At 42.5% G+C, this 27,146-nt stretch overlaps 1 protein-coding gene across 1 annotated transcript in view; it reads right to left on the reverse strand.

The window, feature by feature from the left end:
- The window catches only part of dnah9 (dynein, axonemal, heavy chain 9), a 192,800-nt gene extending 167,018 nt beyond the window's left edge, over positions 1 to 25,782 (reverse strand). The window contains exons 1-18 of the mRNA XM_086140698.1: positions 25,768 to 25,782; positions 24,749 to 24,986; positions 24,615 to 24,706; positions 20,967 to 21,163; positions 20,736 to 20,894; positions 18,797 to 18,927; positions 17,867 to 18,078; positions 16,077 to 16,310; positions 15,823 to 15,990; positions 15,055 to 15,171; positions 14,825 to 14,975; positions 10,548 to 10,662; positions 10,305 to 10,373; positions 6,301 to 6,427; positions 5,680 to 5,826; positions 3,795 to 3,903; positions 1,387 to 1,628; positions 1,142 to 1,277 (exon numbers count right to left, since the gene is read on the reverse strand). Of these exons, the coding sequence (XP_085996824.1) occupies positions 1,142 to 1,277; positions 1,387 to 1,628; positions 3,795 to 3,903; positions 5,680 to 5,826; positions 6,301 to 6,427; positions 10,305 to 10,373; positions 10,548 to 10,662; positions 14,825 to 14,975; positions 15,055 to 15,171; positions 15,823 to 15,990; positions 16,077 to 16,310; positions 17,867 to 18,078; positions 18,797 to 18,927; positions 20,736 to 20,894; positions 20,967 to 21,163; positions 24,615 to 24,706; positions 24,749 to 24,986; positions 25,768 to 25,782 (2,659 nt within the window). The remainder of the gene's footprint in view (positions 1 to 1,141; positions 1,278 to 1,386; positions 1,629 to 3,794; positions 3,904 to 5,679; positions 5,827 to 6,300; positions 6,428 to 10,304; positions 10,374 to 10,547; positions 10,663 to 14,824; positions 14,976 to 15,054; positions 15,172 to 15,822; positions 15,991 to 16,076; positions 16,311 to 17,866; positions 18,079 to 18,796; positions 18,928 to 20,735; positions 20,895 to 20,966; positions 21,164 to 24,614; positions 24,707 to 24,748; positions 24,987 to 25,767) is intronic.
- Between the last annotated feature and the right edge of the window lie 1,364 nt (positions 25,783 to 27,146).

Consider the following 27,146-nt stretch of genomic DNA (forward strand, 5'->3'; position numbering starts at 1 on the left):
AATCAAATTGGCAGCGCACAGACAAGGCTAACATAAAATAAATATGTGTATATATATATATATATATATATACCAGTAATGTATGGCAGCTGCTGAAAACCTCACACAGCCAGTGATCTGAAAGACTTCATCCAAAGAAGAAGTGACACTGTGGACTGAGAACTGCACCGACCATTTTTAGAATTCCCTTTTAATTCACTTTATGAATGATTTGTATGTAAACAAGAGTGTGTTGTTGGAAGTGTGTGCATGTGCATAAAACATCTGTGAATAATAATGTGCTTTTGGAATTCGAAGGACATTGCCAAATTCCCATCAGTGTTATTATGTAAAGAATGTCACCAACCTAGTCTTTTTACCGTAGCAATGCATTTAATTTACATGAGCCGATTCTTTTCAGCCGATTCTTTACCTACCAAGTTTAGTAGATAAATGATAAGAAATGATATACATCAAATAGAGGTTTGGACAGAGAACAAATTAAGAATTTTGTTTTCTGAAACAGAAGCAGATTTACTATGCAGAGCAAAGCCTATAATTCATTCCTGAGTTCACGGCAGAAGATATTTTTCTCCGGCCGAAAAGATTTGCAATAATTTTCTCTGAATGGATTTAATAACTATATAATTTCCTTTGAAGTCATGAAAACATTTTGTTTTTCAGACTAGACAGTGCACCGCAGGCTCTGTCCGTCTGAGAGTGGACCAGCACGACGATCGCTTCATTTGATATTCTTAATCGTCCGGGTCCAGAGAGGACCGCCGAAATGATGCTGCTTAAAAAACAAAACAAGGAAAAGCAATCGTCTCGCAACCATCTCGCGCTTTCCGAGCCACAACTGCGACAGCCTGAACCGTTTAGCAAAATCTCAAGATGGCAAACAAGTCAAACGAGAAGCATGGCATTTCATGTCCGCAGAATCAGTGTTCTGATTTTATATTTACATTTCGCGGCATTATTCTAAATCCAGCAAGCTCATTGTTGGATCTCTACCAAAGTGCACTGCAAACTTTGACTGATGTCGAGAAATTCTTCCAAAAAACTCAACCATTTGTCGCAAGTTCGCTTCACATTTTGGCTATTGTAGTAGAATTTGCTCGCTGATAACCAACGTCGGCACAGAGATAACCTTTGAACCTACCCGTGTTGTCCAAGAAGAAGCTGAGCGAGCACTCTATGCTGTTGAAGAATCCATCTATAATCATGTCGTCAATGTACTCCACATAGGCCCTCCACTCCTCAGAGGCTGGCTCTGCCCTGAACAGCTCCAGATTGCTCTACGAACAGAACAAAACACGGCAAAACTCAAACATTATCAGAAAAATAATAGTGTCATTTTAAAGGCTGTTGCAGACTTCAAAGTAGAAAGGTGTTTTTTTTAAGCACCTTCAGGAGGAAATGGATCTTTTCTCCGTCGGACCTTATCATACTATAAAACCGTTCCAGCATTTCAGCCCTGTCCTCAAGGCAGAGCAGAGTGTCTTTTTTGCCGTCTTTCCTGTCGAAGATTGGGCTTGCCCAGCTCTTAACGCAGCTCTGGATGCCCTCTACGTTCTCTTTGGTCCTTTGGAGTCTGCTATCCAGGTCACAGACCGCGTCCCGCACATCTTGGATATATTGCCAAATGCCTGCGGTGCAATGAAAAGCAGTGACTTTTTCTTGAAGAAATACAAAAAAAGGGGTTCAAGAAAGACCGTGACAAAAAAATTGCTCTTTCCGAAATTTAGATCCAGTGGCTCTTCGGGATGACATTTTAATCAACATGTATAGTGACCTGGGTATCCCTAGAATATTATTTTGCAAGCCCAGTATCACCAGAACAAATAGACGAGGCATTGCTCTGATGTCACTCGGTTAATTTCATATTCCAAACAAAGTGTGAACAATGCCAAATAACCCGACACAACTGCCAGAAACCTTGAGAATAATGATTGAAGCGACTTGCTGCTACCTTAAGCCAACAAACCAATGTTCTTCAATAGATGACAGATGTCACATCTGAAATTCCCTCTAGCCTCAATAGCTCTTAGCCACTACTCTTGTTCCCGACTACATTGTGCTGCGTAATGCTGTGCTATGCCATGCTATAGGGTGATATGCTAACACAGGTGTGTGGGTATCAATGCCATAGCCAAACAGGGATTAAGTATGACATAAAAATTGGTAATGCAATAGCAAAAATATAATAATTCAGGTTTTCACGTTGTTTCTCTTTCCATGCATGTAGCAAATGCATGCAATGGAAGCCTCCACATGAACGTAGACATCTCTTTTGTGGAACCCTACGCTTCTGAGAAATGAGCCGGAGCTGAACTTTCATGAAATATACATTTTTTCTCCATATATGCACATGCTTGACAGAGGGTCAGGGCACATATGTCATCATTTGTACACGCTTCCACAGATGTAAGGCAGCGTCGGAAAGACCCACGCAGTCCCCACACGGCCGAAAAAGCTAGACGAAGGAATGAGAGTGCAGCTGGTCTGCAGAGAGATTTCACATGTGTCCCCGTAGACCTACTGAATGCGCCAACTTCCACCATCAACATTGTTCTCAAGTCGGCGCGGCTCTTCTGAGAGTCCCCAGGAATGCAAGAAACTAACAACATGCCTGCAAGCGCCATGTCAGTCAAACCTTATCAATGATTGAACAACTCCTCTTCTGTATTCTTATTTTATACGTTTTACAAAATGCAAAGCCTCTCTGTTTTTTTCGCCACATCTCTGAGCAGCTTCCTCTGGCCTGGCGACGGCAGGGATGGGGGTGAAAAATAAGAAGAGAGAAACAGGAATACGAGTAATAACTGCGTTATTATATTCACACTATAAATTACTTCACCTGCAGAATGCAGGCCATCTTTACAAGGCTATATTTCATATCTATTTGACTGCATGGCAATCAAAGTGTCAGAAACAATAAAACAACAAAGCTAAAGTGTAGATAACCAAGAAAAAGCTTGGGACTCCACCAGAACGCTGAATAAATCACAGAATACACTGTCAACACCTGGAGTGTGTTTTGTAGTCCCAGGGAAGATTACAGCTCATCTGACACGGCCCAGAGGTAGAGACGCTCAGACAACACATATTTTTCTTCACTTATATACCCCCGAGGTGAAAAGGTAGCGCACAAACACACACTCACACATTTCTCTATTTATCCGGTATTCGCTAATAAATTGTATTCAAACACACATGCTTGCATGTCAGCGCGCTGCAGCTCCAGCATGGTCAGATTAAAGATCAAAACATGGGATTAATACGGATGTTTGCGTGGCCAAATTACACTGGGGAAAACTGAGATTGTGCCACATTTCTCCCTCAGATGAGGTCATAAAGAAGTGGCAGAAGCAGGTGATTCTTGAAGTATTCAAGATAAATATTGAATGGCTAAAGTTCAGCGTTCAGTGTTTTGTACGCAGGGCTGTTTATACTGACTCGTTCCCAGCTCGCTGCACCTTCTCCAGGCATTTTGGCGAAATTTACAAGATTTTCATTTCCTTGCAGCGGTATGATAGTGCAAATTAATGACTTAAACCCCTGTTGTCAAGAATTTCTGCATTTTTTTAGATGAGCATTGGAAATTAGATGTATTATTCACAAGAATATAATCCTGCATGAGCCAAAATCTACAGGCTCCAAAACACATGTATTATTATTATTATTGTTATATTATATGCTATATCATGTCCTATGCATTATATCATTAAAAGCAATATAACATATAATTTTTTTTTTTTTTCATTCTTTATATTCTTTCACAAAATTGGTTTCACAATAATCAGCGTCCAGACCTTGAGTGTTCCAGTTGAGACTGTCCTCCGCCTTTTTGAGCTGGAAGTCTATGTCCCTGAGTTGACCCCGGATCAGCGGGTGCTCCACGTCGAGCACGGACTTGGTAACCTGCAGACAGGAGGTGCATGATGCGGGCGGGCATGGGTGCATGTGTGGGGGTGTGGGGATGGGGCAGGTTGGGATGGGGTTGGGCAGACAAAGATGCCATCTGAACTGCCGCATCCTTTTAGTAAGTACAGAAATATCACTTTAATACGACTGCCACCGAAAGGCCACACAGAAGCCAAGAGCATCAAGACTTGGTGCAGTCCTAATTAAAATCACTGTCTCTGGACCGTTCCTCGTTGCCGCGACTTAATTGGACTTGAACTTCAAGCTACCCGGAGCAACGGATTGCTGGATTGTAATTATCTCCTTGATTTTGCCGTGATACAGAGGGCAGTGTTTTGAATGAGCTCTCTATTTGTGACAATGATTTCAATGATGCTGGTCCATAACTGCATGCTATACATTAAGTCCACCAACATCGGAGTACACCTTAAAACAAATTGTCGCTGTTGTAAAGTGAAAAACTTGCTGGATGGTAAATGGTTCCCTAAGTATATAATGGACAAAGTCAGGGAGCACTCCATTGGATTGTCACCTCCAGATGGGAAATGGAAGTGCTTATGTCAAGAGGTTCCGGCGCAAACTGTTTCTTCAACTCCATCTCCTCTGATTACACTTGACAGCTACCTTTTCCAACTTTTGAACGCTTTTATTTCCATCACAGGCGGCTGAATCGGGCAAACTGCGGGCTGCGTTGTTGCTTATCCCGCTCAGGGTTTCCCATTGGGGCGGGAGGCAGGGAAAACCCTGGACCGGTTGCCGGTCGATCGCGGGGCCACATATAAAGACATACAACCATTCAGTATCTTTTTGATTTGGGCAATTTGGGGTCTCTAATGAACATCCAGCATGTTTTTGGTCTGGGGGAGAAACCCCACACAGACACGTGGAGAACATGCAAACTCCACACAGGAAAAAGACCGCTGTTTGAATCAAACCAGGTGCCTTCATGCTTTGAGGCGATAGGACCAACTGCTCATCAACTCCAGTCTTACATGTTCACATTTAAGGGATTCGGTTAACTTTTCCCCCAGCTATACTAAATTTGCGCACCACAACTAGGGCGGGCCTTTCCAAATGCTAAGTCCCCCTTGTTTCCTTGACCTGATCTCAAATGATAATAAATCGTCAAAAAGGCGCAGATTGCTCAATGAGTATTGGGTTTTGAACAAAGAGTGGAGTGCATATTGCTAATCATCCAAGTAACTAGACAGAACTACTTCCTCCTGCGAGGTTAGCTGCTAACTCACGCTCAGCAAAACTGCAAAACTTCTCATTCTATGATTCAAGCATAAAAAGTTATGTTCAGCCATACAAATTTGTAAACAAGCAACAAATGGCAAAAAGGTGATTTGCTTATTTCCCCACACCAGCAACACTGGAAGGCGCTCCTAATCATGCAAAGGAATCCAGCAGATTCCTCTCTAAAACGGACAAAAGTCTCAGATCACCTGGTTGGAAGATGCTGGCGATTTTTGTTATGAATTTGTTGATGAAAAAGTAGGACAATGGAAACAGCCCTTACATGCATACCATGCTTTCTGCTCTCATTTTTCATCTCATCTCGCAAAGATTCATCACGCTGCTCAGTTCGAAAAAAGTGAGCTACACAATGAAATCAAATAAGGGGGATTCAAAATGATATCACAATAAGGGTGTCTGCCACCTTCTGTTACGGAAATATACTATCCAACTTTGCACAAAAGCTGATTAGCTTTTTCCTGCTACTGCTAGCTTGCTGACGTTTGTTTTTAGCCCAACGCGCTTTAGATCCACCTTGTTGTATTTTCCCGCGGTGAGCTCCAGGTTGGCCACATACTGCCAGAGCTGCCGCCTGTTGGTGTAGATCTGCTGAGCGATCTCGGGGATGGCTTCCGTCCCTTGCGCCTCCAGGTACTTCACTTCTCTCAGCACGGATGCCAGCTAGTCGGGGAGGTGGCGGTGGGACGACATCGGACAACAGACACAAAGAAAAATAAGATTGCGTTTATAACCCGGGTGTGATGTCAGTGGAGCTGAAACTTCAGCTTCGCACCTGCTGTCACACTGGGAAAATAAAGAAATATAAGTATTCGTTGCCATAGACTGAATAATGAGGCCATTATTTTTATTTATTGGTGGGGAATACATTACTGTCTGTAAAAGAAATATGGGGATACTCGCTCAACTCATTATAAGGAAAGACCATACAACTTTATCTGGGGATTTACATGGTTTAAGTGCAGGCACGGGCAGATTGATCAAACATAGCGGAAATTACTTCAAAACGGCTGAAAGCAGCTTGATAAATAGCCAAATAATCATCAAGCGCAACCTGTTCATACTTAGAAGGAGCTGGTAGGCGGTAACATGTCTAACACCCTGTCACATTTTGGCATGCCGGTCTAATGTTGGAACCTGTGAGTGGAAGTTGACGGAGATGAGTCTGGAGGACGGGTCTCTGCTGATTAATGGCAGGCCGAGATTGCGCCGGGAGCTCTCGCCCACCGTCTCCGTCCACCTCTCGTACAGACCGGCGGAGTATCTGGAATACCAAACACCGGAGAAAAACAATCCGCCGTCAAAGTCGGCTTATTATCACAGAGAAAAAACAATTTAGCGGCAGGGGTTTAACACTGTTTCATATTCCCATGTATAGGTCTAGGGGAGGCGTGAAAATAGCTCACGCCACGCAAATTAACGCGATCGGGCACAAGGAGCGGCTAAAAAAGGCGTGAGATTGAGCTATTTTCCCGGTCCTCCGGGGTTGTGAGCGGAATGAGAGTCATGACTCGTCCGTCCGTTTTCTGACAGACAATAAGAGGGGAGGGGAAAGGTGGCGCGAACGGAGGGGCTGGCTGCAGCTGTCGGGGGGGTAATATGAGGATAAACGCTGATTCATCTGCGAGAAGCTGGGAACAGACAATATGTCAAGGCGCCGTACAGCTATATTAATCTGTAAATAGCCACGATTATGATGAGTACCTCGGCGCGCTCTATGTGCTCCTTATTGGATTTCAGCTGTGAGCTTCATTTCCTGATAGTGGCACAGCAGACACAGAGGCAATCAAACGCCGCGGTCATGGCCATAAATCACGCAGCATTTTGTCTGTGGGAGTAATGAGCGAGGATGCCTGTGCCGGTCCTGACTGGAATATGTATAATAACGGTGGCATTCATCTGTGGCAGCGCTGATGATTATTATAGCATAACAAGGCTTCTAATTTCTGATGGGAGTAAATTGCGGCCTGGTGTTGTTCATCATCCCATTTCTCCGGGTGAAGGGGTGGCAACACGAAGGAGCGATATTAAGTGTTTGAAGAGTAAAGAATGAGCGCTTGTGAGCAAAGATCGATCCGTATCTCGTTCTCCGGAGACCCGTTCATACACATTGCTCACGTGGACCTTTTCGTTTATGTTATCTATTTTTATTTCAAGGCTTGTTAAGATTTAGACCCGCCATCGCGGTTCACCTCAGACAATGAAAAATGTCCGCGGTTTCCGCCCCAAATTACCTGGTCGAATGTCTCGATTTGTCACGGCACACAATGGGCCCCTTCTGATGTGCAATTTCTGGGTAAACAGGGGGGGTCGTTAATAAAATTAATTATGGGATGTTCCATTAAGTGCGCGCCATCCATAACACAGGAGCCATCAACTCCATGAACGGAACGGGTGCAAGGTAGGGCACCTGGTCGAGACATTTCAAAACTGAATCATAAAATTTGAAAAATGCATAAAACAAAAATTGAGAGTTAAAAAGCATCATTTCTACTGTTGTAACCAAGCGTGGAACAATAAAATAAAAATGTTCAGCTTTCCATCAAAATGCTTTACACAGCATAGGCATGGTACCAGGTGATATGTATATGATATGCTAAGAAATACTCTTTTCTGGGAAATCAGCACCTTTCTTTGTCCATAAATGTTTTAAATACCAAAGCAGTCATATTTGGGTGCCAGCACATCCGTGCTCCTTTTCCAGAAAATTACAAAGACAATCCATCACTGTGAGAACAATTACTTTTCTGTGGATAAACAAAGTGATAAATAGACCGATACTTCAGCTCTAATAAATATTTATAGGGCCGGATCTTAGAGCTGAGCTAAAATACACACATTATAATAGATGCGGTCCAGAAAGCAATATCCAGCCTGTTGTCTCATTTTCGGCAGTGAGGGAATAATTCCAGGATACACCGCGCGAACTCCTCACACCTCGTAGGTGTCCGATGTCAAGTCAGAGTAAACGGGATACAAGACACAGCCCCTTTACAAATAGCATCTCATTAAAATAGATATATTTTCAAGAACACCGCCGCATTTATCTCGTGCTTCTGGTTAAGTGCCGAGTGTAAAGTGCTTTTCTGTGCAGAAATGAAGACTTAAGTCCTCTTGGGTGAAAAAAAAGAAAAGGCGAAAAAAAAGCCGGGATAAAGTGATGGCGCCTGTCAAGGCGCAACAGTCAGGCAAAGTGTGAGAGCCTGTAGGAAAACATTTAGCATAAGCAAGCTAAAGTCATGAGTAATTTCTCTCAGGAATGTGTTGAGCCCAAAGCAAAGCTAGAAGAAAATGAATGTCGCACTTAGCCATAACAGCTGTAAGGGAATAGCGTGTCAGGGCTGGGTTTGAAGCATCAAGACTTTTTGAACACCCCCCGAAATCCCCCCAAAAAATGACTTAATGGAAAGTGAATATTGAACTCGCAGTTGCCGCGTGTCAAGACAAACAACTCCGGATGAATGCGGCTACTCCTCGCTATTTATGAATTCTGCAAACGCAGTTCGTCCCCGTGTTTACAAAATGTCAATTTAGTGCTTACACCTTGTCGTGCTGCCTCCAAGTGGCCGCAAACAAATAATGCAGGCTTAAAGGGTGTCTTGTCCAGTATTTTGAGACTGCTGGAATAGCAGCAATTTTAAACTAGGTTGCCACAGGGACGTGCACTGAGAATATGTTCGATTGCAAATGATAAATGTATTATTACTATATTTGTATCTGTTTATTCATTTTTTTAATTATTTTATTTGTACATAAATGTATTTGTTTTATTTGTTTTTCATGTGAAATCTCTCTGAGGTTGCCTGTGCATGTGGAGTAACAGATGTGCCAGGGTTTTACGGTAAAAAAATTAAGGAATATATAAATGAAAAGAGACTGTTTGGATGTATAAGGTTGTTTTTCTATTTTTTTTTCTCTGACATTGGTCCCTGTTGCATTTGCGGAGTCACTAGTGTGCCGCTTCGCTGAATCCTAACAAAGTTTGGATGTTTTGGATATGGTTCAAACCGATCCCTATTGACTGCGGTTCATGTTACACGCGACATTTAATTGTAATTCACTCGCGAGGCGGAAGTGTTTACTGAATAATAGTGAGAAAGAGCAGGCCAGGTCCCTTTGGCAGTTGCAGGCATCTGAATATGCCGCCGTTGAAATGGGTCCCTTTTAATTTATTTTTTTTCTTCTTTTTAATCTAGTTTAGATGAGACTCAAATAACGGAATTAGGGTTGGAGGACTGAGACAAATACATCGGCTACATTACCATTATGGCTTGTGTCGGGGATTTTACCCTATTCTCAGCCCCGGTGAGAATACAATACACAAAATAATGAATATAGCAGCACGGAGCCAGGGTGTTCCTCACATGCATCACAAATGATAGGCTTCGGTGGACCTGATGCATGTGGGAGAGCAATGGCCGGGGGGGGGCGGGGGTTCACTGACATACACCAAGAGACGGCAGCTTCCCCATCACCCGCAATCCGCCCTTGTTCTCAAAAACAAAGTCAGTTCCGGGAGGACAAACAAAAGTCATTGTTGATTTATCTGTCATGAGTCATACGCGTCCCCCGTTGAAGCAAGCTCCCAACCTTCGAGTAGATTTTAAGGTGAAGTGAAAAGTGGTTCGACGTGTTCGGTGTACTTGGAAGGGGACACTTCTTATAAAGCATAGATCTGTCCGTGTCCACCGTAATTCATCCAGATTCTAGAATAAACAACATTTTCCCTCCCAAAACGACATGCTTTACATTTCAGCTTTTGATGCTGAACGCGGTCTAAAAGGCTATTTCTCACTTGGCATCGGCGAGCGGCGACAGAGCACGTGGGATTATGGGAGTTCTGTGAAATAATCCGCGGAGCAGCGCGGCGGTAATGAGAACATCAATCACGCCGGGCGCCGCGCATCGACGTGGCATTCCACAGGGTCGGATTCATAAATGTTACGCGCTCGGCTAACAAAATCACACGCGGCGCCGACGTCTGATTCGTGTTCTCGGCTTTCTTCATATTTACAGTGCAACGAGGTGACATCCAAGCCCTTTCCTGTTTAATCTTCCTTTCTGTTCTTTTATTCAGTATTGCATACATCTGGGCATGACGACATAAAATGAAATATAGAGAAGATAAAATACAGCGGCACCTGTCCAACAGTTGCATCATCTCCTCGTACTTCTGGATGACCCTGGCTCCTCCTGCAGACTCCAGGCACCTGCACAGAGGGGAGTGTTTACAACCTGCGCAACCATATACCCAATAACTTTTGTGGCCAATATTCCTGAATACCTTTTTTATGATGCCTTTAAAAAAAGAATCTCATTCAGCGTAGCGAAGCTGACTCCATGAGATTAAATATAATTATTCCAGAGTGGAAGAATGGACTCACGGGTAGGAGAAACGTCTGAATTTGGAGAAGGAAGTCGTGATGTATCCCCGCAGCTCCTGGGCCCACCTTAGCCCCCCCGCTACCACCGGCATGTTCTTATTCACCGGAGCAGAACCTGAAGGAGGAGGTATCATTGCTTACTCTCAGTCAGCTCGACAGTTGACCGCTTGACAGTTACTAAGTACCTTTACTGCATTCAAGCACAAAACTATTGGCACTGATACTTCTTTTTATTTTCATATGATGCCACTTTGTACCACCGCTCAAATACGGTATATGCCCATCATTTGTAGGCAATGGGTCTAGTTCTTTATCCCCTTCCTGTCCATCTAAAACCATGCAGATTTATATCAATTCATTTCATTTATACCATTATCTATACTGCTTATCATGCTATCGGGGTCCAAGCTGTCAACACCCCGGCTCAGCAGTTGCCAGTTGATTACAGGGCCAAATATAGAGACATACAACTGTTCACTCTCACTCACATATCACATTGAGACATACAAACACCGCCAGGGGCGGCGTGGCGCGGGATGTAGAGCAATTGTTTTTGGAACCGGCCGTTCCTGGTTTGATTCCCGGTTAGTCCAAGTGTTGTTGAGCAGGACGCCGAACCCCTAATCGCTCCCCTGGCGTTGGTGGACGCCAGCCCACTGCTTATTGATTGGTTCATTGCAGAGAACGAATTTCCCTACGAGGGATTAATCGAGGGATTTCGCTCTCTCATTCACACATCATATAGAGCAGTGGTGGGCAAACTACGGCCCGCGGGCCACGTCTGGCCTTTTGGTCTTTTTCATCCGGCCCACCAAAGATTGGTACAGAATTCATACTTGATGAATGTGGGAGCTCAAACAGGAGATTATTTCATTTTTTGGAGCTACTTGAGAACACTTGAGAATTTTCCTGAGCTGAATGACACAGATCGGCTTTGTGATTTAGCCTTTACTGTGGACATACTGACACACATGAATGAGTTGGACGTGAAGCTACAAGGGAAAAACTATTTGTCCGTGAAACGTCAGAGCCTTCAAAACCAAGCTGGTTTTATTTTCAAAGTAAATGTCCGACAACGTTCAGACAAATCTCAGATTAGTCAGACGTTTTTTTTTTTTTTTTTAATGTATCATACCTTGTGCTGATCCGGCCCGTCTGTCAAATTTCAAAAGTCAATGCGGCCCCTGAGCCAAAATGCTGATACAGAGTGTACGACACTTCACTCTCTCATTCACACATCATACAGCGTGTACGACACTTCACTCTCTCATTCACATATTTTAGAAAGAATAACAACCATTCACTCTCTCATTTACATGTCACGTTGACACATACAATCATTTACTCTCATTCACATGTCAAATGGAGACGAATGACTATTCCCTCTTTCATTTACTTGTCACACCGAGACATGAAAACCATTCACTTGTTACATAGAGAATTACAACCATTAACTTTCTCATCCACATGCCTGAGCAATCTAGGTATGCTACTGCATGTTTTTAGACTGTGGGGGGAAACTTCATGCAAACTCCACAGAGAAAGGTCCCCTGTTAGAATCCAACCAGGGACCATCTGGCTGCAAGGCAGCAGTGCTAACCGTTGCGCAGCTGTGCGGATCTGTCCTATTTATAAAGAAAAAAAAAAAAAAAAACACAATCGGATATGAAGGAAACTCATCATACCAGAATGCTTTGGGGGCTTTTTGGAGAAAAAGTGATCTCATAAGGCGAACAGTCCACGCATGTTCACCCAACAGTCGAATTGCTCCAATGGGGATCAATTTTAACTTAAAAAACTGGATAAAACTACTTTAACCTTTAGCATATGCAGCTCAAAAGTAACATCCACATTAACATTCATCCTCAGGAGTCATTTATCCAGAAACACACAATATATTACAATCAAAATTCTTGCAACAACTTTTCATAATTCCAACGTACTTTTGACAATTGATACTTTCATAGTTTTAAAAGGATTTGGTAGGTAAAGACTAAATATTTGGGATCAGGATATTCTGCCTGTTCACAAATCACAGAGTTACTTAAAGCCTTAAATCAAGCAAATGTATTGTTATTATTATTGTTTTTCCCCTTTCCTCCAAAGGGCGCTACTTTTCACTCAGTTCGGGGTTCATAGGTTGTGAAGCCCCCTGGCAGACAGACGAAATTATACACGATAAATAAAATTAGCGGAAGTATTAATAATTCACAAATTAAGGACGCATCTGGAAACAGAGTAACAGCCCCTGACACGGCAACTCTTTGCTTCAGACCAACAATCGACTTTGGCGTGTGTGTGTGTGTGTGTGTGTGTGTGTGTGTGTGGGACTGCCTGCATACAAACACTATTAAAAAGTTCAGTGTTTGAGACTTCTAGACCTGTTGTTAGAAATCCATTTATTAAAAAACAGCCTAGAGGAAATTAGATAAGGGACGCCTGGTTCATTTATGAGACAGACGTTCAGCGGTATTTCATTTCAACTGCTTTTGAGTGTTAAATGTGCTTTTACTGAATTTAATATAGATTCGGTATTGTTTCATTTTATGTTTACCATGAAATCACATGACAGGTAGGGGTTTGGGTTGGTGTCAAACTTTAAACACACTGGAATGGGCTCATTTATGCTCAACATTTTACAAATACCTATACATGTAATTTAGCATGTTTTCAGGGAGCGGCAGAGAGCAGAACTGCCAAAAGTCGCGGGGGCAGAGTTGCACAGAAGACAACATGGCATCAGTATAACCAGAGAGAAGAGATCTGTATCCACAATGTATTTTATGGTGACACAGACCGCCGGCATCTACCTCCCTGCCTTGTCTTGTGTCTCAGATCGGAAGTGAACTTTGAACTCTGGACCGCCTTCCAGTGGTTGTATTGCTTAACAACCATACCAACAAAAAGCACCCATGGGAAGTATGCAGGCAGTGACGTTTGACGATGTTTGTAATGGTCATACCTATTTATTTACACACCATGAACATAAATGAGTGTGTGTGTGTGTGTGTAGTCTTTGGTTTATTGTGGGGGTTATGTTCCAGAACCAGACGCGATAAACGAATATCCACAAGGGAGAGACCATATTTTTATTTTATTATTTATATATATTTCTAAGCTTTATGTCACTCCCCACACTCCTATCACCCTTCTCCATACTCCAATAAACATTCCCTATATAGTTCAGATAGACACAACACCGCAGAGTAACACTATGAGTAGCGATCGCACGTTGCCATGAAATAGACAAGGTAAAATGCTGAATGTTTGCTTTGCACAGGAGATGCAGAGAATGATGCTTCTGAGTCGCAGAGCCCAGGATATAGAATGCAACGCTCTGGTTGGTTACCACCACAGAAAATGCTTATTTTACCATTAAAATCATTGAAATAAATATTTTTAAAAATGCATTTACCGTACCATAAAGCGCACCACAGTGTAAGGCACAATATCAGTGAGCGAGTCTATTTTTATACATAAGGTGCACCGCATTATAGGGCACATGATAACGTATACGGTACATAGAGCAAAACAAAACTGTTTCGTTGAGCTTTTTTCAACTCGTTCATTAATTCAATAACCGACTGTTCAATTTTGTCTTCTATCTGTGGCCATCTTGTTATGTACCCTTAAAAACTGTGTTTTGTCTTCTTCACTTGGTGCAGTTTATCTACTTGCTTCCTTCACGTCCATACCATTGATGCATTCATTTTGAATTATTTTGTGGCTGCTGTCTTCCAATCATCTACTGCATGACTGTTAGCCTTGAGTTTGAAATCATACTACATACTGTTGCAATTGTTTTATCGTTACCAGCAATAATGGACCCCTAAAGTTAGTTGTAACAAGCACTAAATAATTAGTTATGTAACGTTGTCTGACGTTGCAGCCCTTATTCAACCGAGGGCCGACTTTAATACGGCGACTCCGTGTCGGGTGAAAACGGTCCGACAATCATTCCAGCGGCTTCGTCTCTTACCAAAGTCGCACAAAAACATTTTGACAAATGTTTGTGTACCACGTAAAATTGGTTGGAGGTCAGTAAGCACAACAAGAATTCTCACATACGCCGCACCGGATTATAACAACCACGGGCAATTTTTGAGAAAATTTAAGGATTTTAATCGCGCCTTATACGGTATATCAAGAAAAGCTGGTATAGCGAATAATCCGCCATTTAAGATTCGATATATAGGAGTTAAAAATTCAAGATACAATACAAGAGACTACTGTAGAGGCCTTTAGCGCTGCCCATTTGGCGCTATCCATCATCTCACCCCAATCCTCTGCGTTCTTCACATGAGAGCAGAAGAGTTGTCTGCAGCGGTCCAGCTCCTTATCAAACATGGCCACCAAGCGAGGGAATCTGTCCGAAGCATCTTCGGCCACCAGCGGGCGAGCCAGCAAGCCCCCGAACATTTCCAAAAGCTACGGATGGAGCAAACGGATGTGAGAAAAATAAACCCCATCGCGCCTGTTCCCTCGTATTCGTGGGACGAAGTGAGACCTTGAAAGCGTGCTCCAGTCCGAAAGCATCATCGAAGGCCAGACGGAAGAGGGATCCCAGTCGCCGGTCTGCGTCATCCACCTTCAGTTTGAACTCCCCCACGTCTTCCTGGAACCCCTGCGGGGCAGATAGCGCAGTTACACCGGCAGCCAAAACACCACGCGGCGGTTTGAGCTCACGTAGAGCTTTTCACATCTCACTGACTCAGAGCCATCCGGCGGGGGACGGATGGAGGCACCAACTGGGTTTTACAAGTCAAGTAAATTGCTTTCCTGTTGCTTTGACGCCTTTTTTTTTTCAAAATGTCAGATGAGCCACTAGACAGAATCGAAAAAATTAGGTAATTTTCGTAGAAAACTCACTTTACCAGATTGACTGGTGGTACTTGGGACCGTAAGGTCAAAATAAGAGAATATGATGGGAAGTATTCATGCTTAAAAACATCTATCCATTCATCTTCTACCGCTTATCCTGCACTCAGGGTCGCGGGGGGTGCTGGAGCCTATCCCAGCTGTCATCAGGCGAGAGGCGGGTTGCACCCTGGACTGGTCGCCCGTCAATCGTAGGGCCACATATATAGACAGACACTCACTCACTCACTCATTCGGGGCAATTTTTCCTAATTTTTTCCAATTAACCTGCTGCATGTTTTTGGACTATTGCAGTATAGATACAGTATTACTATCACTATCAATATTGTAGAAAACAAAAAAAGGAAAAAGAAATTGTCCCTGGAGATAAAACTTTCTCTGATCCCTCGCTCCTCACCTTGCTGCCGAGGTCCAGGCAGTCACGGGGCTTCTCTGAAAACAACTTGAATATTTCCACAAATTCCTGGTGGAGCAGTTGAACCTGGTGGCTGAGGGCCCGACCTCGAATGCCCCCGATCTCCAATTTCTCAAGCTTCAGGAAATCAACGGCAGCCAGCAAAACGTCCTGCACAGGCGAGGAGGTGGACCATGGAAACGGTGGAAAATCGCTGAACAAACAGACAGATTTCTACAATTGTGTGAGAAAATCACCTTGACGGTCTTCACCCTGTCAATGAATTGATCGAGTCTGGAGAAGATCAAGAGTGGAGAAAAGTCCCATGGCTTGACTGAGCTCTTGTTCTTCTGGTACTGGCCCAGACTGGCCCTTCTGTCTTCGTAGGTGCTCTTGAACAATCGCAGGATCTCCAAGCAAGTCTGCACCTTGGAGAGACTCTCTGGCAGATCCCCTCTGAGAAGCTCCTCAGGCACCAGGAACACCCGGGCCTGGCATCGAAAACCAGACAGGCAAGAGAGTTTACTAATAGTCCCAGCACGTGGGAATAAGTTGGCGGTTACCGTCTCCGCTGCCTCTTGTGACATCCCTGAATATGCAGACGCCGAGCACGCAAACACCCTCGAGCTTCAAACGTCTTAACGGCAGCATTTGCTCATAAACACCAGTTTCCTCATCCTCCTCCTGCACGCGTGCCGATGAAGCTACATGTGCGTACGAACGCTCATCATCTCAGAACCGGGATTTGGGAACGTATGCGTCCATAAAGCGCTAATGTCTAACGCAGGCGTCGATCTTAATAACGCTGACCTTTGATTTCTGAGTTTTTCTCGATTTCTTGCTTGAGCTCCGAGCCAATATTTTTCCTTTTGTGTGCCGTGATGGGCGGATGTGGGAAAATGTGGAAATATAAATGATGGGTTCAATATCAGGCACTGCTTCCAAACCGCTTTGTTAAACCAATACATATATGTGTGTGTCTATGTATGTATGTGTGTGTATATGTCTATATATGCATATATAGAGCGAGAACGACACAGACTCACACATATGTATATTTTTACTATGTATAATATGTACTGTATGTATAAAGTATATATACCCATATATATTTACATATATATATTGAGAGAGCAACAGAGAAACACAGACAAACATAGAGACATATATACACATATATAGACATAAACATACATAGACACACACAAACAAATACAGTATATATACTGTGAATATATGCATGCTTATATTACTTATATTACTGATATATACAGTAAAAGGCTCCACGTGTATAGAGACATATATACACACATACATATATATCATGCAAACCACTCACCTTATGAATACTTGCGCGTGTACGTGCCTGACTGAGCCTTATCAAGAGTAAATAGAAAACTGATTTTGAAAAAGATTTTTTGAAAAACTGTTTTTTTTTTTTCTTTTCTTCCCTCCAAAAGAATGAGCTTTTCAAAGTGCTCCTGGTTAGTATAGAATAATAAAGAAAAAAAAAAAAAGATAAAAAATAAAAAAGAAATAGATGGTGCTTATTCCCACCTGACCTGTCCCGGCTCCTTCTTAGAAAACCGGCATGATTGGCTGAGTAGCTGAAGAGAGGAAAAAGAAGAGGAGGCCCGGGGCTGAGCTGGGGCCCAAGACGGGTTATTTTAGCCCAAGTGGTTCGCCCGGGTTTTCTCGGAAAAGGGTTTGATGTGATCTGTATATGTCTGGTGGCAAAACACCGTTAGATTCCATTATACCGAATACAAAGGAGCTGAATATATAATGGGACGGAAAGAACAATAAAGGTCTTCGGTGATGAACGGAGACCTGACGAATGCTGTTTCATCCTGAGACAGTAAAGATTCATCAACAGAAAAAAAAGAACAATAGCACCCTCCTACTCTCTGCTGACAGGTGAGTTCTGACAAAGCCGGCAACAACACAGTAATGACAACCCCCGGAGCGAAAGATTGATTGTTTACCACAAAGAGAGGGAAGGCTTGGCGGAGAACCACTTGACCGCAGAAAAGTAACCGCAGCTGACCTGCTGAATGAGGAGGTTGCAGGTCTCCTGCAGCAGAACGATGAGTCGCGCCGGAGTGTTGTAGTATCTGGAGTTGGCCCACACCAGGCACAGGGTGTGCATGAGTGGGCCAATCTGACCCCGCACCTCGGAGAAGTCCGCATTCTCCATGTCCTCGAAGAAGCGCTGCAGGGGCCTCAAGTAGGTGCAGATGTCCTCTGCCTCCTCCAAAGCTGGCGAGAGAAGATGTTATCAAGGTCTGATGGTCAGTACATGTACAGAAATAAGACAAGCATAAATATCTGAAGATAAATGGGAACACCATTGTCATAGGAACATTACTCTGACGTCATTTTGATCTGCTCATGCCAATAATACACCCTTCGGCACGCGTGATTATTTCATAAAGCTGTGTAAGGGGGGTTGAGGCGTGAAGGTGAGAGTCTGTATCCATCTATGAAATATCAATGGACTCCCTTCCGTACCTTACACTGCTGCCACTCTTGACCATTACTGCAACTCCATTGTTTTTGGTCTCTAGCAAATCACTCCAAAAAACTCCAGCAAAACAGAAAACGTAAAGAAACTCCCAACCGAACTCATCCATTCAAAATTGCCTACTCTCTGGATTCCAACTGCTGGAAATCTTTTTAATCTCTTTAAACTTTGTCTAAGGTGATCTTGGGTTTAGAAAAGCACCTGCAAGTAAAATGTATTATCATTGTTATTATTATTATTGTTATTATTTTGGAGTTGATGGAATACAAATCTAATGACCTTGGATAAAGGTTGGCAAAATGCAGACACTACTGTCTGCCAAGCTGTGCCGCCAGGACAGCGTTTAGTTCCCCACTGCGCACGAGGATCCGTTCGTCTTCACTGCGGGGATCAACGGCAAGTTTTCGTGGCACAAATCTCATGATTTTGCTGTGTGTACGGTTGCGCCATTACCTGCGGCGACATCCCGCAGGACGTTATTGAAAGCTGGAGCATAGCTGCTCTCCACTGCGTCGAGCACCATTTGGATCTTTTTCATCCTGGAGGACTGTAGCTGGGAGTGGATGCACTGCAGGTCTACATATCTAGACCAGGTGTAGTTAGTTATTCAAAAGTTGCCTTCTGAATTCTCAGAAATTAAAAAAAAAAACATGTTTGAGATTTTAACAATTTTTTTTTTCTTCAATATTCAAATGCAGTAATTTCAGATATTAGAACAAAAACAACAAAAATCAATCAAAGAGGAAAGAGAAAAATGTCCCCATACATTTATATATACTGTATATATACTGTATAAATATAGCTATATATATATATATATATACACACACATATACTGTATATATGTCTATGTATGTATAAATGTACATATGAACATACAATATGACATTCTGTTTGTTACTTCAATGAAAGACTAGTTTTGTTTTGTTTTATCTATGATAAATTACATGTTTATGATTGCTTATATGACCTGAATAGCGTCTTAAAACACATTAGTATATGTTCCCATATGTTATGACACTGACCATCATGCACACATAATGTGATGCTCTAATATTACATAGCAATATATGCTTACACTCAACTGACTAAAGTTTGTTATACACTCTGAAGCCAGGGATAATATCATTTCTTATTTCAAATGAGACTCATAAAAATTGAAACCAAACTCTTGGTAGGTTTGTTTTTATTTTTCTGTCCAACGCTTGTCGTGAAGTAAATATAATAAATGATTTCTCGAGATACAATTTTGTTTGATAATGAGTTTTGATCGTCACTGCAAATTAGACAATTAAATGGAGAAGGGCAAGATTTGAGACGCGAGTGCTACGAGAGGTAAAAAATATTATTCGAAAAGAATCATCCAATTTCTAGCAGAGAATAGAATCTTTTAAAAATCGATTACAAGGCTGCAGAAAACAGATTACACAGTCCACAGCACAATCAATCAAATGTTATCTGTGCGGACATTTGAAAGGATTCAGTTTCCACTGAACGTGGCATGAGTTCCTCTATGTTTGCATTAAAAAAAAAAAATTCAAATATTCACATTTTTTGTGCTTTCTGTGGTGGCACGGCGCTGCAGTTTACCCAGAGGTGTGAATGAGAAAATGAATAGTTATTTGTGAACGTGTGAATGCGAGGGTGAATGGCTGTGCAACACGTCTTGATATGTGGTTCAGTAATCGACTGGCGACCTGGCTCTCGCCCAATGGCAGCTGGGAAAGGTACCCTTCATCCTGACCCCGAGTAAAGAATGAGCAGTATAGATAATGAATGAATGAATGAAGACATTTATATCAAGTAAACAATAATAAGTGCAGAGACGTGGCCTTGGAACTATTCATTGTCTTGTACATTTATTCATTTATCCATCCATCCTTCCATTCTTTCAATCATTCACTATCTATAGCCCTTACGCTGTACTCATGAGACCCTCATTCACAAATCTGGGCAGTTTAAGGTTTCCGATGAACCTACTGCATGTTTTCAGGCTGCGGTAGGAAACAAATTGGAATCGAACCAGCAACCTTTTTGCTTTTCCGACCAGGACCGTGATTGACAATTTTTATTTCCTTGCACTGAGGGCCAAGTTGTTGTATGTTGGTATAAGTTTTTTCTCGTTGCACGGCAGAGAAAAGACATGGTAAAAGCAGCGACCGGTCTCAGAAGATCTAATTCCGCTATAAAAGTACAGCAAAGGCATAAAGAGAACAAAGGGCACAAAATTACATTTCTCACTTGATAGCCCAGGTGGTCTCAAACTCGAATTATTAGTTGCGCCAGCGAAAACTTATAAAACAATTCAGCTCGGAGGTCCTCCGGGGACAAGTTATTTTCACACAGTCACGACACCCGAAATTTCTCAGATGTCGCCGGCGCGTCAGCTGACCTGTTCTTCCAGAAGAGCAGCTCCGTCTGAGGCGTAGGGTTCTGGCCTTCCAGCAGAGCCTCGGAGGAATCTTTTCTCAGCGCCGCCCGGATCTGATGGCTCCACTCGATAACGGCCGACTCCAGCGAGTGGACGATGCTTTTGTCCCCGGCTTCCCCTCTGTCAGGTGACACAGGTGACGTTGTTTTGATGGACAAGAGCGTTATTACCACAGAGTTAAGATGTCCTCACCTCCTGGCTGTGTCCAAGACGGCCTGCTCGACCCTCTCCAAGCCTGCGGGGAGCGGCAGCAGGGTCTTGCCGCAGACTTGGCCACAAACCACGAACACGCTGGTCTTCAGGGAGTGTACGAGCCGTAGGATGTCCTGAGACACCACCTGTGGCCACTCGCTGTGGTTTCTGCTGTTGGAAAGCAGCGGGGCTACAACCTGGGCAGTTGAAAAAAGAAATACATGCTTCATAAAAAAGGAAAATTGCCTGAAAGGTAGTAATAGAAGTCGTCGGCAAAAACGTATACAGAAACAGAAAAAAATATATATATATTACAATAATGTGATAGTGTGATACAGGACTGTCTCAGAAAATTTGAATATTGTGATAAAGTTCTTTATCTTCTCTAATGCAATTACAAAAACAAAAATGTCATACATTCTGGATTCATTACAAATCGACTGAAATATTGCAAGCCTTTTATTATTTTAATATTGCTAATTATAGCTTACTTCTTAAGAAAACTCAAAAATCCTATCTCAAAATATTAGAATATCATGAAAAAGTAATTTTTGTTTTTTTAATTGCATTACATAAGATAAAGAACTCTATCACAATTTTCTAATTTCTGCGACAGTCCGGTATAATTCAAACACGTAAAGAAAGATAGATATAAATTAAAACACTATATTCAGCCAATAGCACATTTTTGAAAGCATTGTAATGGATACCTTTTCCATATATTCCGCAGAAACATTATTGATGCTTAACCTTTCCTTTCTATCCATTTTTTCTTTTTTATTTATTCATTTGTTCATTTATCTATCCCCTTTTCTTTGTGTGAACCGTCACATAGGTTACAGATGGATTATCAGTCCAGAATTGCAGATCAGCCTCTCCGGGCCCTCGGGGGCCCGGCAGGCGAGGGTTCACTGTATGGTAATTGGTTAAAGGTAATTATTTGCTAATTAGCCTCATATTGTTGAAGAGACTGAATCACAGGATCCACTGAAATGATGCCTGCAGGCAATGCCTCTATTTTTGCCTCTAGCTGAGCATTTAGTTTGTTCTCAATAGAATAACCGATATTATCATTGCTTATAAAGCAGCATTTACAGCAAAGGTCCAAACCAGTGATGTCATACTCAATCAGACAAGGGGCAAAAATTAAGAACTTACTCCAAATCGCGGCCTGACCAGAATGAATATTTTTTATTAGATGTATCATATGACTATGAATTTCATTTTTTCCAAGTAATAATTAAGAATTCAGTACAAAACCAAGCTCACTGAAAAAAAGACAACAAAGACACAGCACTGGCATCACTTTTCTTGTGTGTCACTTTCTATACAATGGAAGATTTTCATTTGTTTCAAATGAAAAAAATTTTTCTTAGAGAAATTCAAAACAATGTTAACACTTAAAATAAATAAATCTTTTTCCTCGCCTCTGGGCTTTTCCCATCAGGGGTCGCCACAGCAAATCAACTTTCCATCTAACCCTATTCTCTGTATCCTCCTCTCTCACACCAACTACTTTCATATCCTCTCTCACTGCGTCCATAAATCTTCTCCTTGGTCTTCCTCGAGACCTCCTGCCTGGCAGCTCCAATTCCAGAATCCGTCTACCAAAATATTCACTATCCCTCCTCTGTACTTACCAACCATCTGAGTCTGACTTCTCTGACCTTCTCTCCAAAACATCTAACATGTGCTGTTCCTCTGATAGACTCATTCCTTATCCTATCCATCCTGGTCACCCCAAAAGAAACCTCAACACCTTCATCTCTGTGACCTCCAGCTCTGCCTCCTGTCTTTTTTCATTGTAACTGTTTCTAGCATCGCTGGTCTCCCCTTGTCAGGGTATCACACCTGATCCCAATTTGTAATCAGCGCCAGCTGCAGCAGATGCCGCTAATCAAGATCCCTATAAAGGGCAGCGGCACGCTCTTCCTGGCGCTGGGGGATTATGGCTCTCATAGACCACTGCGGAGCCCAGCCACCCGGCCACCCGGCCACCCGGCCACCCGGCCACCCGGCCACCCGGCCACCCGGCCACCCGGCCACCCGGCCACCCGGCCACCCGGCCACCCGGCCACCCGGCCACCCGGCCACCCGGCCACCCGGCCACCCGGCCACCCGGCCACCCGGCCACCCGGCCACCCGGCTGGTGTAACATTGGACCGTGACCCTTCCTGAGATCCTGCTGTGACCCTTCTTGCCTTCACCCCCCTGCCTGGGGCCCGTCCTGCTTTCACCCTGCCTGCAACCCGTCCTGGTGAGACCCAGCCCTGTGCAACTCTGTCTCGGGGCCAGGGGCTTACCAGCGACACCCTACCTGCCGTTCCGCAAAATAAAGCGCTTTCAACCCAGATTCTGCTCTGAGGTGTGGTTCCCTGCCCGAGTCCGCCCCTGCGGTTCGTGACACCCCTTTCCTTTTATTCTGGCTGATAGTCTTCTATCCCATAGTATAATAAATACATAGTAAAACAAGTGTTCACTAATCTTGGTAACACTTTTGATGAATTAATCAATCACGACTTTGAATTACAGAACTTTAAGCAGCATTCCCCATGATGACAGGAGTCACGGTGAACAGATACTCTGCCTTACGAACCTGTTTTCACAGTTGGCCTTTTGTTTGGCCATGTTTTGGGGATTAGTGTAAGCTTAAGGTTCACTTTGGACACATCGATGATGGTTGTGACTGAGACTTATGATGCCTTTTCTTGGCCCGATCAGGTTACATAATGGCGAAAGCACATATATGCAACCCCCCGGCACCCATAGGGAATGCATATACTTTTACATAAATGAATTCATACATACATACACCTATATATATATATAAACACACAAATTACTTTCACTCGATGTTCAGTTGAATATAATCCAAAGACAATATACACTGCTCAAAAAAGCACGTATCCTAGATCTGAATGAATGAAATATTAAATACTTTGTTTTTTACATAGCTGAATGTATTGACAACAAAAATTACTCAAAAATGATCAATGGAAATCAAATTTATGAACACATGGAGGTCTAGATTTGGAGTCACACTCAAAATGACAGTGGAAAAATACACCACAGGCTGGTCCAACTTTGATGTAATGGCCTTAAAACACGAGAAAATGAATCAGTGTTGCTTCCTAAGTTTGATTTCACAGAAGTGTGATTGACTTTGAGTCAGGTTGTGTTGTTTAAGTGTTCCCTTTATTTATTTTTTGGAGCTGTACATAAAATGTTCAAACTGATGAATGTTATTGTTAGGTAGTTTTTTTATACTCACTCAATTTCAATTTAATGCCTGTTCCTCAAAGTTATCAAGACAATGCCTTATGAACTTTGAGGAACCCCGTGTTTTTATTTATTCATTTATTTATCAACTTATTTGATTTTCTTATCCAGTGATATATTGTTTTGTCTTGTTTTTCCCAATTTTATTTATGCATTACTATTATAGCAAGTTTTCAGGTGATTTCTTGCATTTATTTATTATCAGCAACCTTTCATTTGGGTAGTAAACTAAAAAAAAAAAGCCAGATTCTGAGATGAAACTTTTACACTTGTTGAAGAAACAGTATCATGCTCGTTGTAAAAGTGTGTTGAGTAATTTCATTCAAACTGAGCTTCAGTGTAATTATTAACCCTTTGTGGTGCCGTTACCTCCTCAACCAGGGCGGAGAGCTGCTCCAGCGGGGCGGGGGACAAGTCTCCCTGCACCAGGTCTCCCTGCACCGGGTCTCCCCGCACCGGGTCTCCCTGCACCGGGTCTCCCTGCACCGGGTCCCTCCCTGCACCAGGCCTTTGTTTCAGGAAATACACCGCCTTGTGTTTGGACCCGCCGGTGACCCGTCCTGCGGGCTGCAGCTGCCCGGCCGCGGTCACCGACACCACCAGCGTCCCCGGTGCCGCCTTGTCCAGGAAGTCCCGCAGGACCCGCCGGTTGTCCTCGCCGGACACGCACCTCTGCCAGCGGTCCGGTTTGAGCCGCAGGGTCCGCAGCACGGAGTCCCGGATGGGATCCAGTCTCCGGTCCTCCGCAGGTGCGTCTTCCACCTCCTCCATCTCCGCACTGTCCCCGCGTCACTGCGGGCCCAGATTGTGTCCCAGTTTCCATGGCAACCAGTGTTTGCATTAATGAAGCTGTTGCTCAGCGACCCTAACTTGATCGGGACTCGAACCGTGGATAACCCCACACACACACACACACACACACACACACACACACACACTCACGTTTCCACTGGCACCCATTGTCCCAGGTTTGTTTGAGAAGGTTAATGAGGATAATGGCAGTCAAACAGATTGACGGGGACATCTTTGTTTACATCCCATCATACTGAAAATCATTTCATCTGGAGCAGTAACAGTTTGAAAAGCAAGAGGTGAAAGCAAATGAATGATCCATCATCTTTTAAGCGTTATTTAATATGATATTGATTAGTTGTATATTCTGTTTTGACTAAAAAAAAAGTTTTATACCACTGTAATGACTGATGTAAGGGTTGGCAATTCAAGATTATAAACAGAGTACTGTTGAGCTGTGACATTATGTTACTTTTTTTTTTGAATTCTCAATCACTTTTACTGTCTACACCCAGACTTCCAGGACTACAAATGGAAATTAACTATGAGGTACAATCTGGTAAAAACACCTCTGCCTCTGTGCTTAACGTAATTGTACACTGTCCTAATAATCTTTTTAAACTAAAATAAACTAAACTTCAGTGACTGCCCTGCTAAGTCATCAAGAATTCTTTGTAAAGGCAGTTTTTGATGCAGCTTCATCTTATTGCTTTCTCGATAGAAGGCAAACGAGTGGATCGGCCATAAATCTTAGAGATTTGACAAACGTTGAGCTAAAAATCAACAGGAAAATATCAAAAAAACTAGCCAGAAAAATTAGATTTCATCATAAATTATGTTAGGGCGGCGTGGCGGTGCAGTGGCTGCAGCTTCAGAAAGAAGGTCCCCGGTTTGAATGGATGATTGAGATGGTGAATGGTTGTGTATCTCTATCTGGTCGGCTTCCATCTCTCGGCCGATGACAATCGGGAAGTCCCCCAACCCCTAGTGCAGGATGAGCGGTATAGAGAATTACTGAATTAATATATAGCACATAAAATATCAGTTTGTCGACAGTGGCTTTTCACATAGAAAATGTTTGTGGAGACAATAAGAGGTCTATGAAATCAATGTAAAAAAAATCATTTTAAAAGACTCAACGCAAATAAAACAGCATGCAGCTCTGAGTGCTACAGTTAAAGTCACTTTGTCCCATATTTTAGTTTTTAGTGTGACTGGAAGTGCAAACTTTGCAGATGTGTGTAATTTCATGGTGATCATTTATGCAAAAATAAAGAAAAATTATTTATAAGCACATTGAAAATATGAATGACGCAGGTGTGCCGATGAATTAATTATAATGGTTGGGTTATAATTTGCAGCATATTGGTGGTTAGCATACATACCACTGCCACACACACAAAGTAGATGTGTATGTGCTTAAACTATGAAAATTAATTTATTTTCATATTAACATCTTTGGAGGAAGATATACAAGTAATTACTTGATTTATTATTTGACTTACGCTGTTTATTTATTCAATTTTTTTTTTATTCTGAATTTAATGTTTATGTATTCAGGGTAAAATGGAGTATGACAAATAATGTAATTATTTATTAACAATGATTTTTCTGCACAAACTCAATCTGTTTCTTGGTGGAGAATAGGAAATAGCCCAGTCATTGTTCTGAACATTTTCTCCTCTAAACTCACATAGAAAGTTTATTACCAAAGCAATTTATCAATCTCAGCTTCAGAAATTAAATTTGGTTTTATTAAACAACTACATTGCATAAATTTGTTGCGTTATCCATGATGATAAAGTTCTGATCAATGGGCTATCATTCTTCATCTGTTCATTTTTGAATGAAAGGTGTGATTTTCATAAATGTCCACAAGGAGGTAGCAGTGCATCATAATCAACGTTTGCAGGGTCAGAGGATAAAACGTTTAGAGGGAAGGAGACCACCATCACTAAACACACACTTTGTTTTGTTATTTATATTCTTTTTTTCCTGCTTTGTGGACTGTGCCTAATAATTTAACCAAACTCACTTTACTTCATCCCCTGCCTTTATTGTAAAACATTTTATCTTTTTTGGAATTCAATTTGTTATTATTCAAATTAC

This window comes from Fistularia commersonii, chromosome 33 (assembly GCF_037954325.1).
Source record: "Fistularia commersonii isolate RoL2024-O1a breed Wild chromosome 33, RoL_Fcom_v1.0, whole genome shotgun sequence".
NCBI lineage: Eukaryota > Metazoa > Chordata > Actinopteri > Syngnathiformes > Fistulariidae > Fistularia > Fistularia commersonii.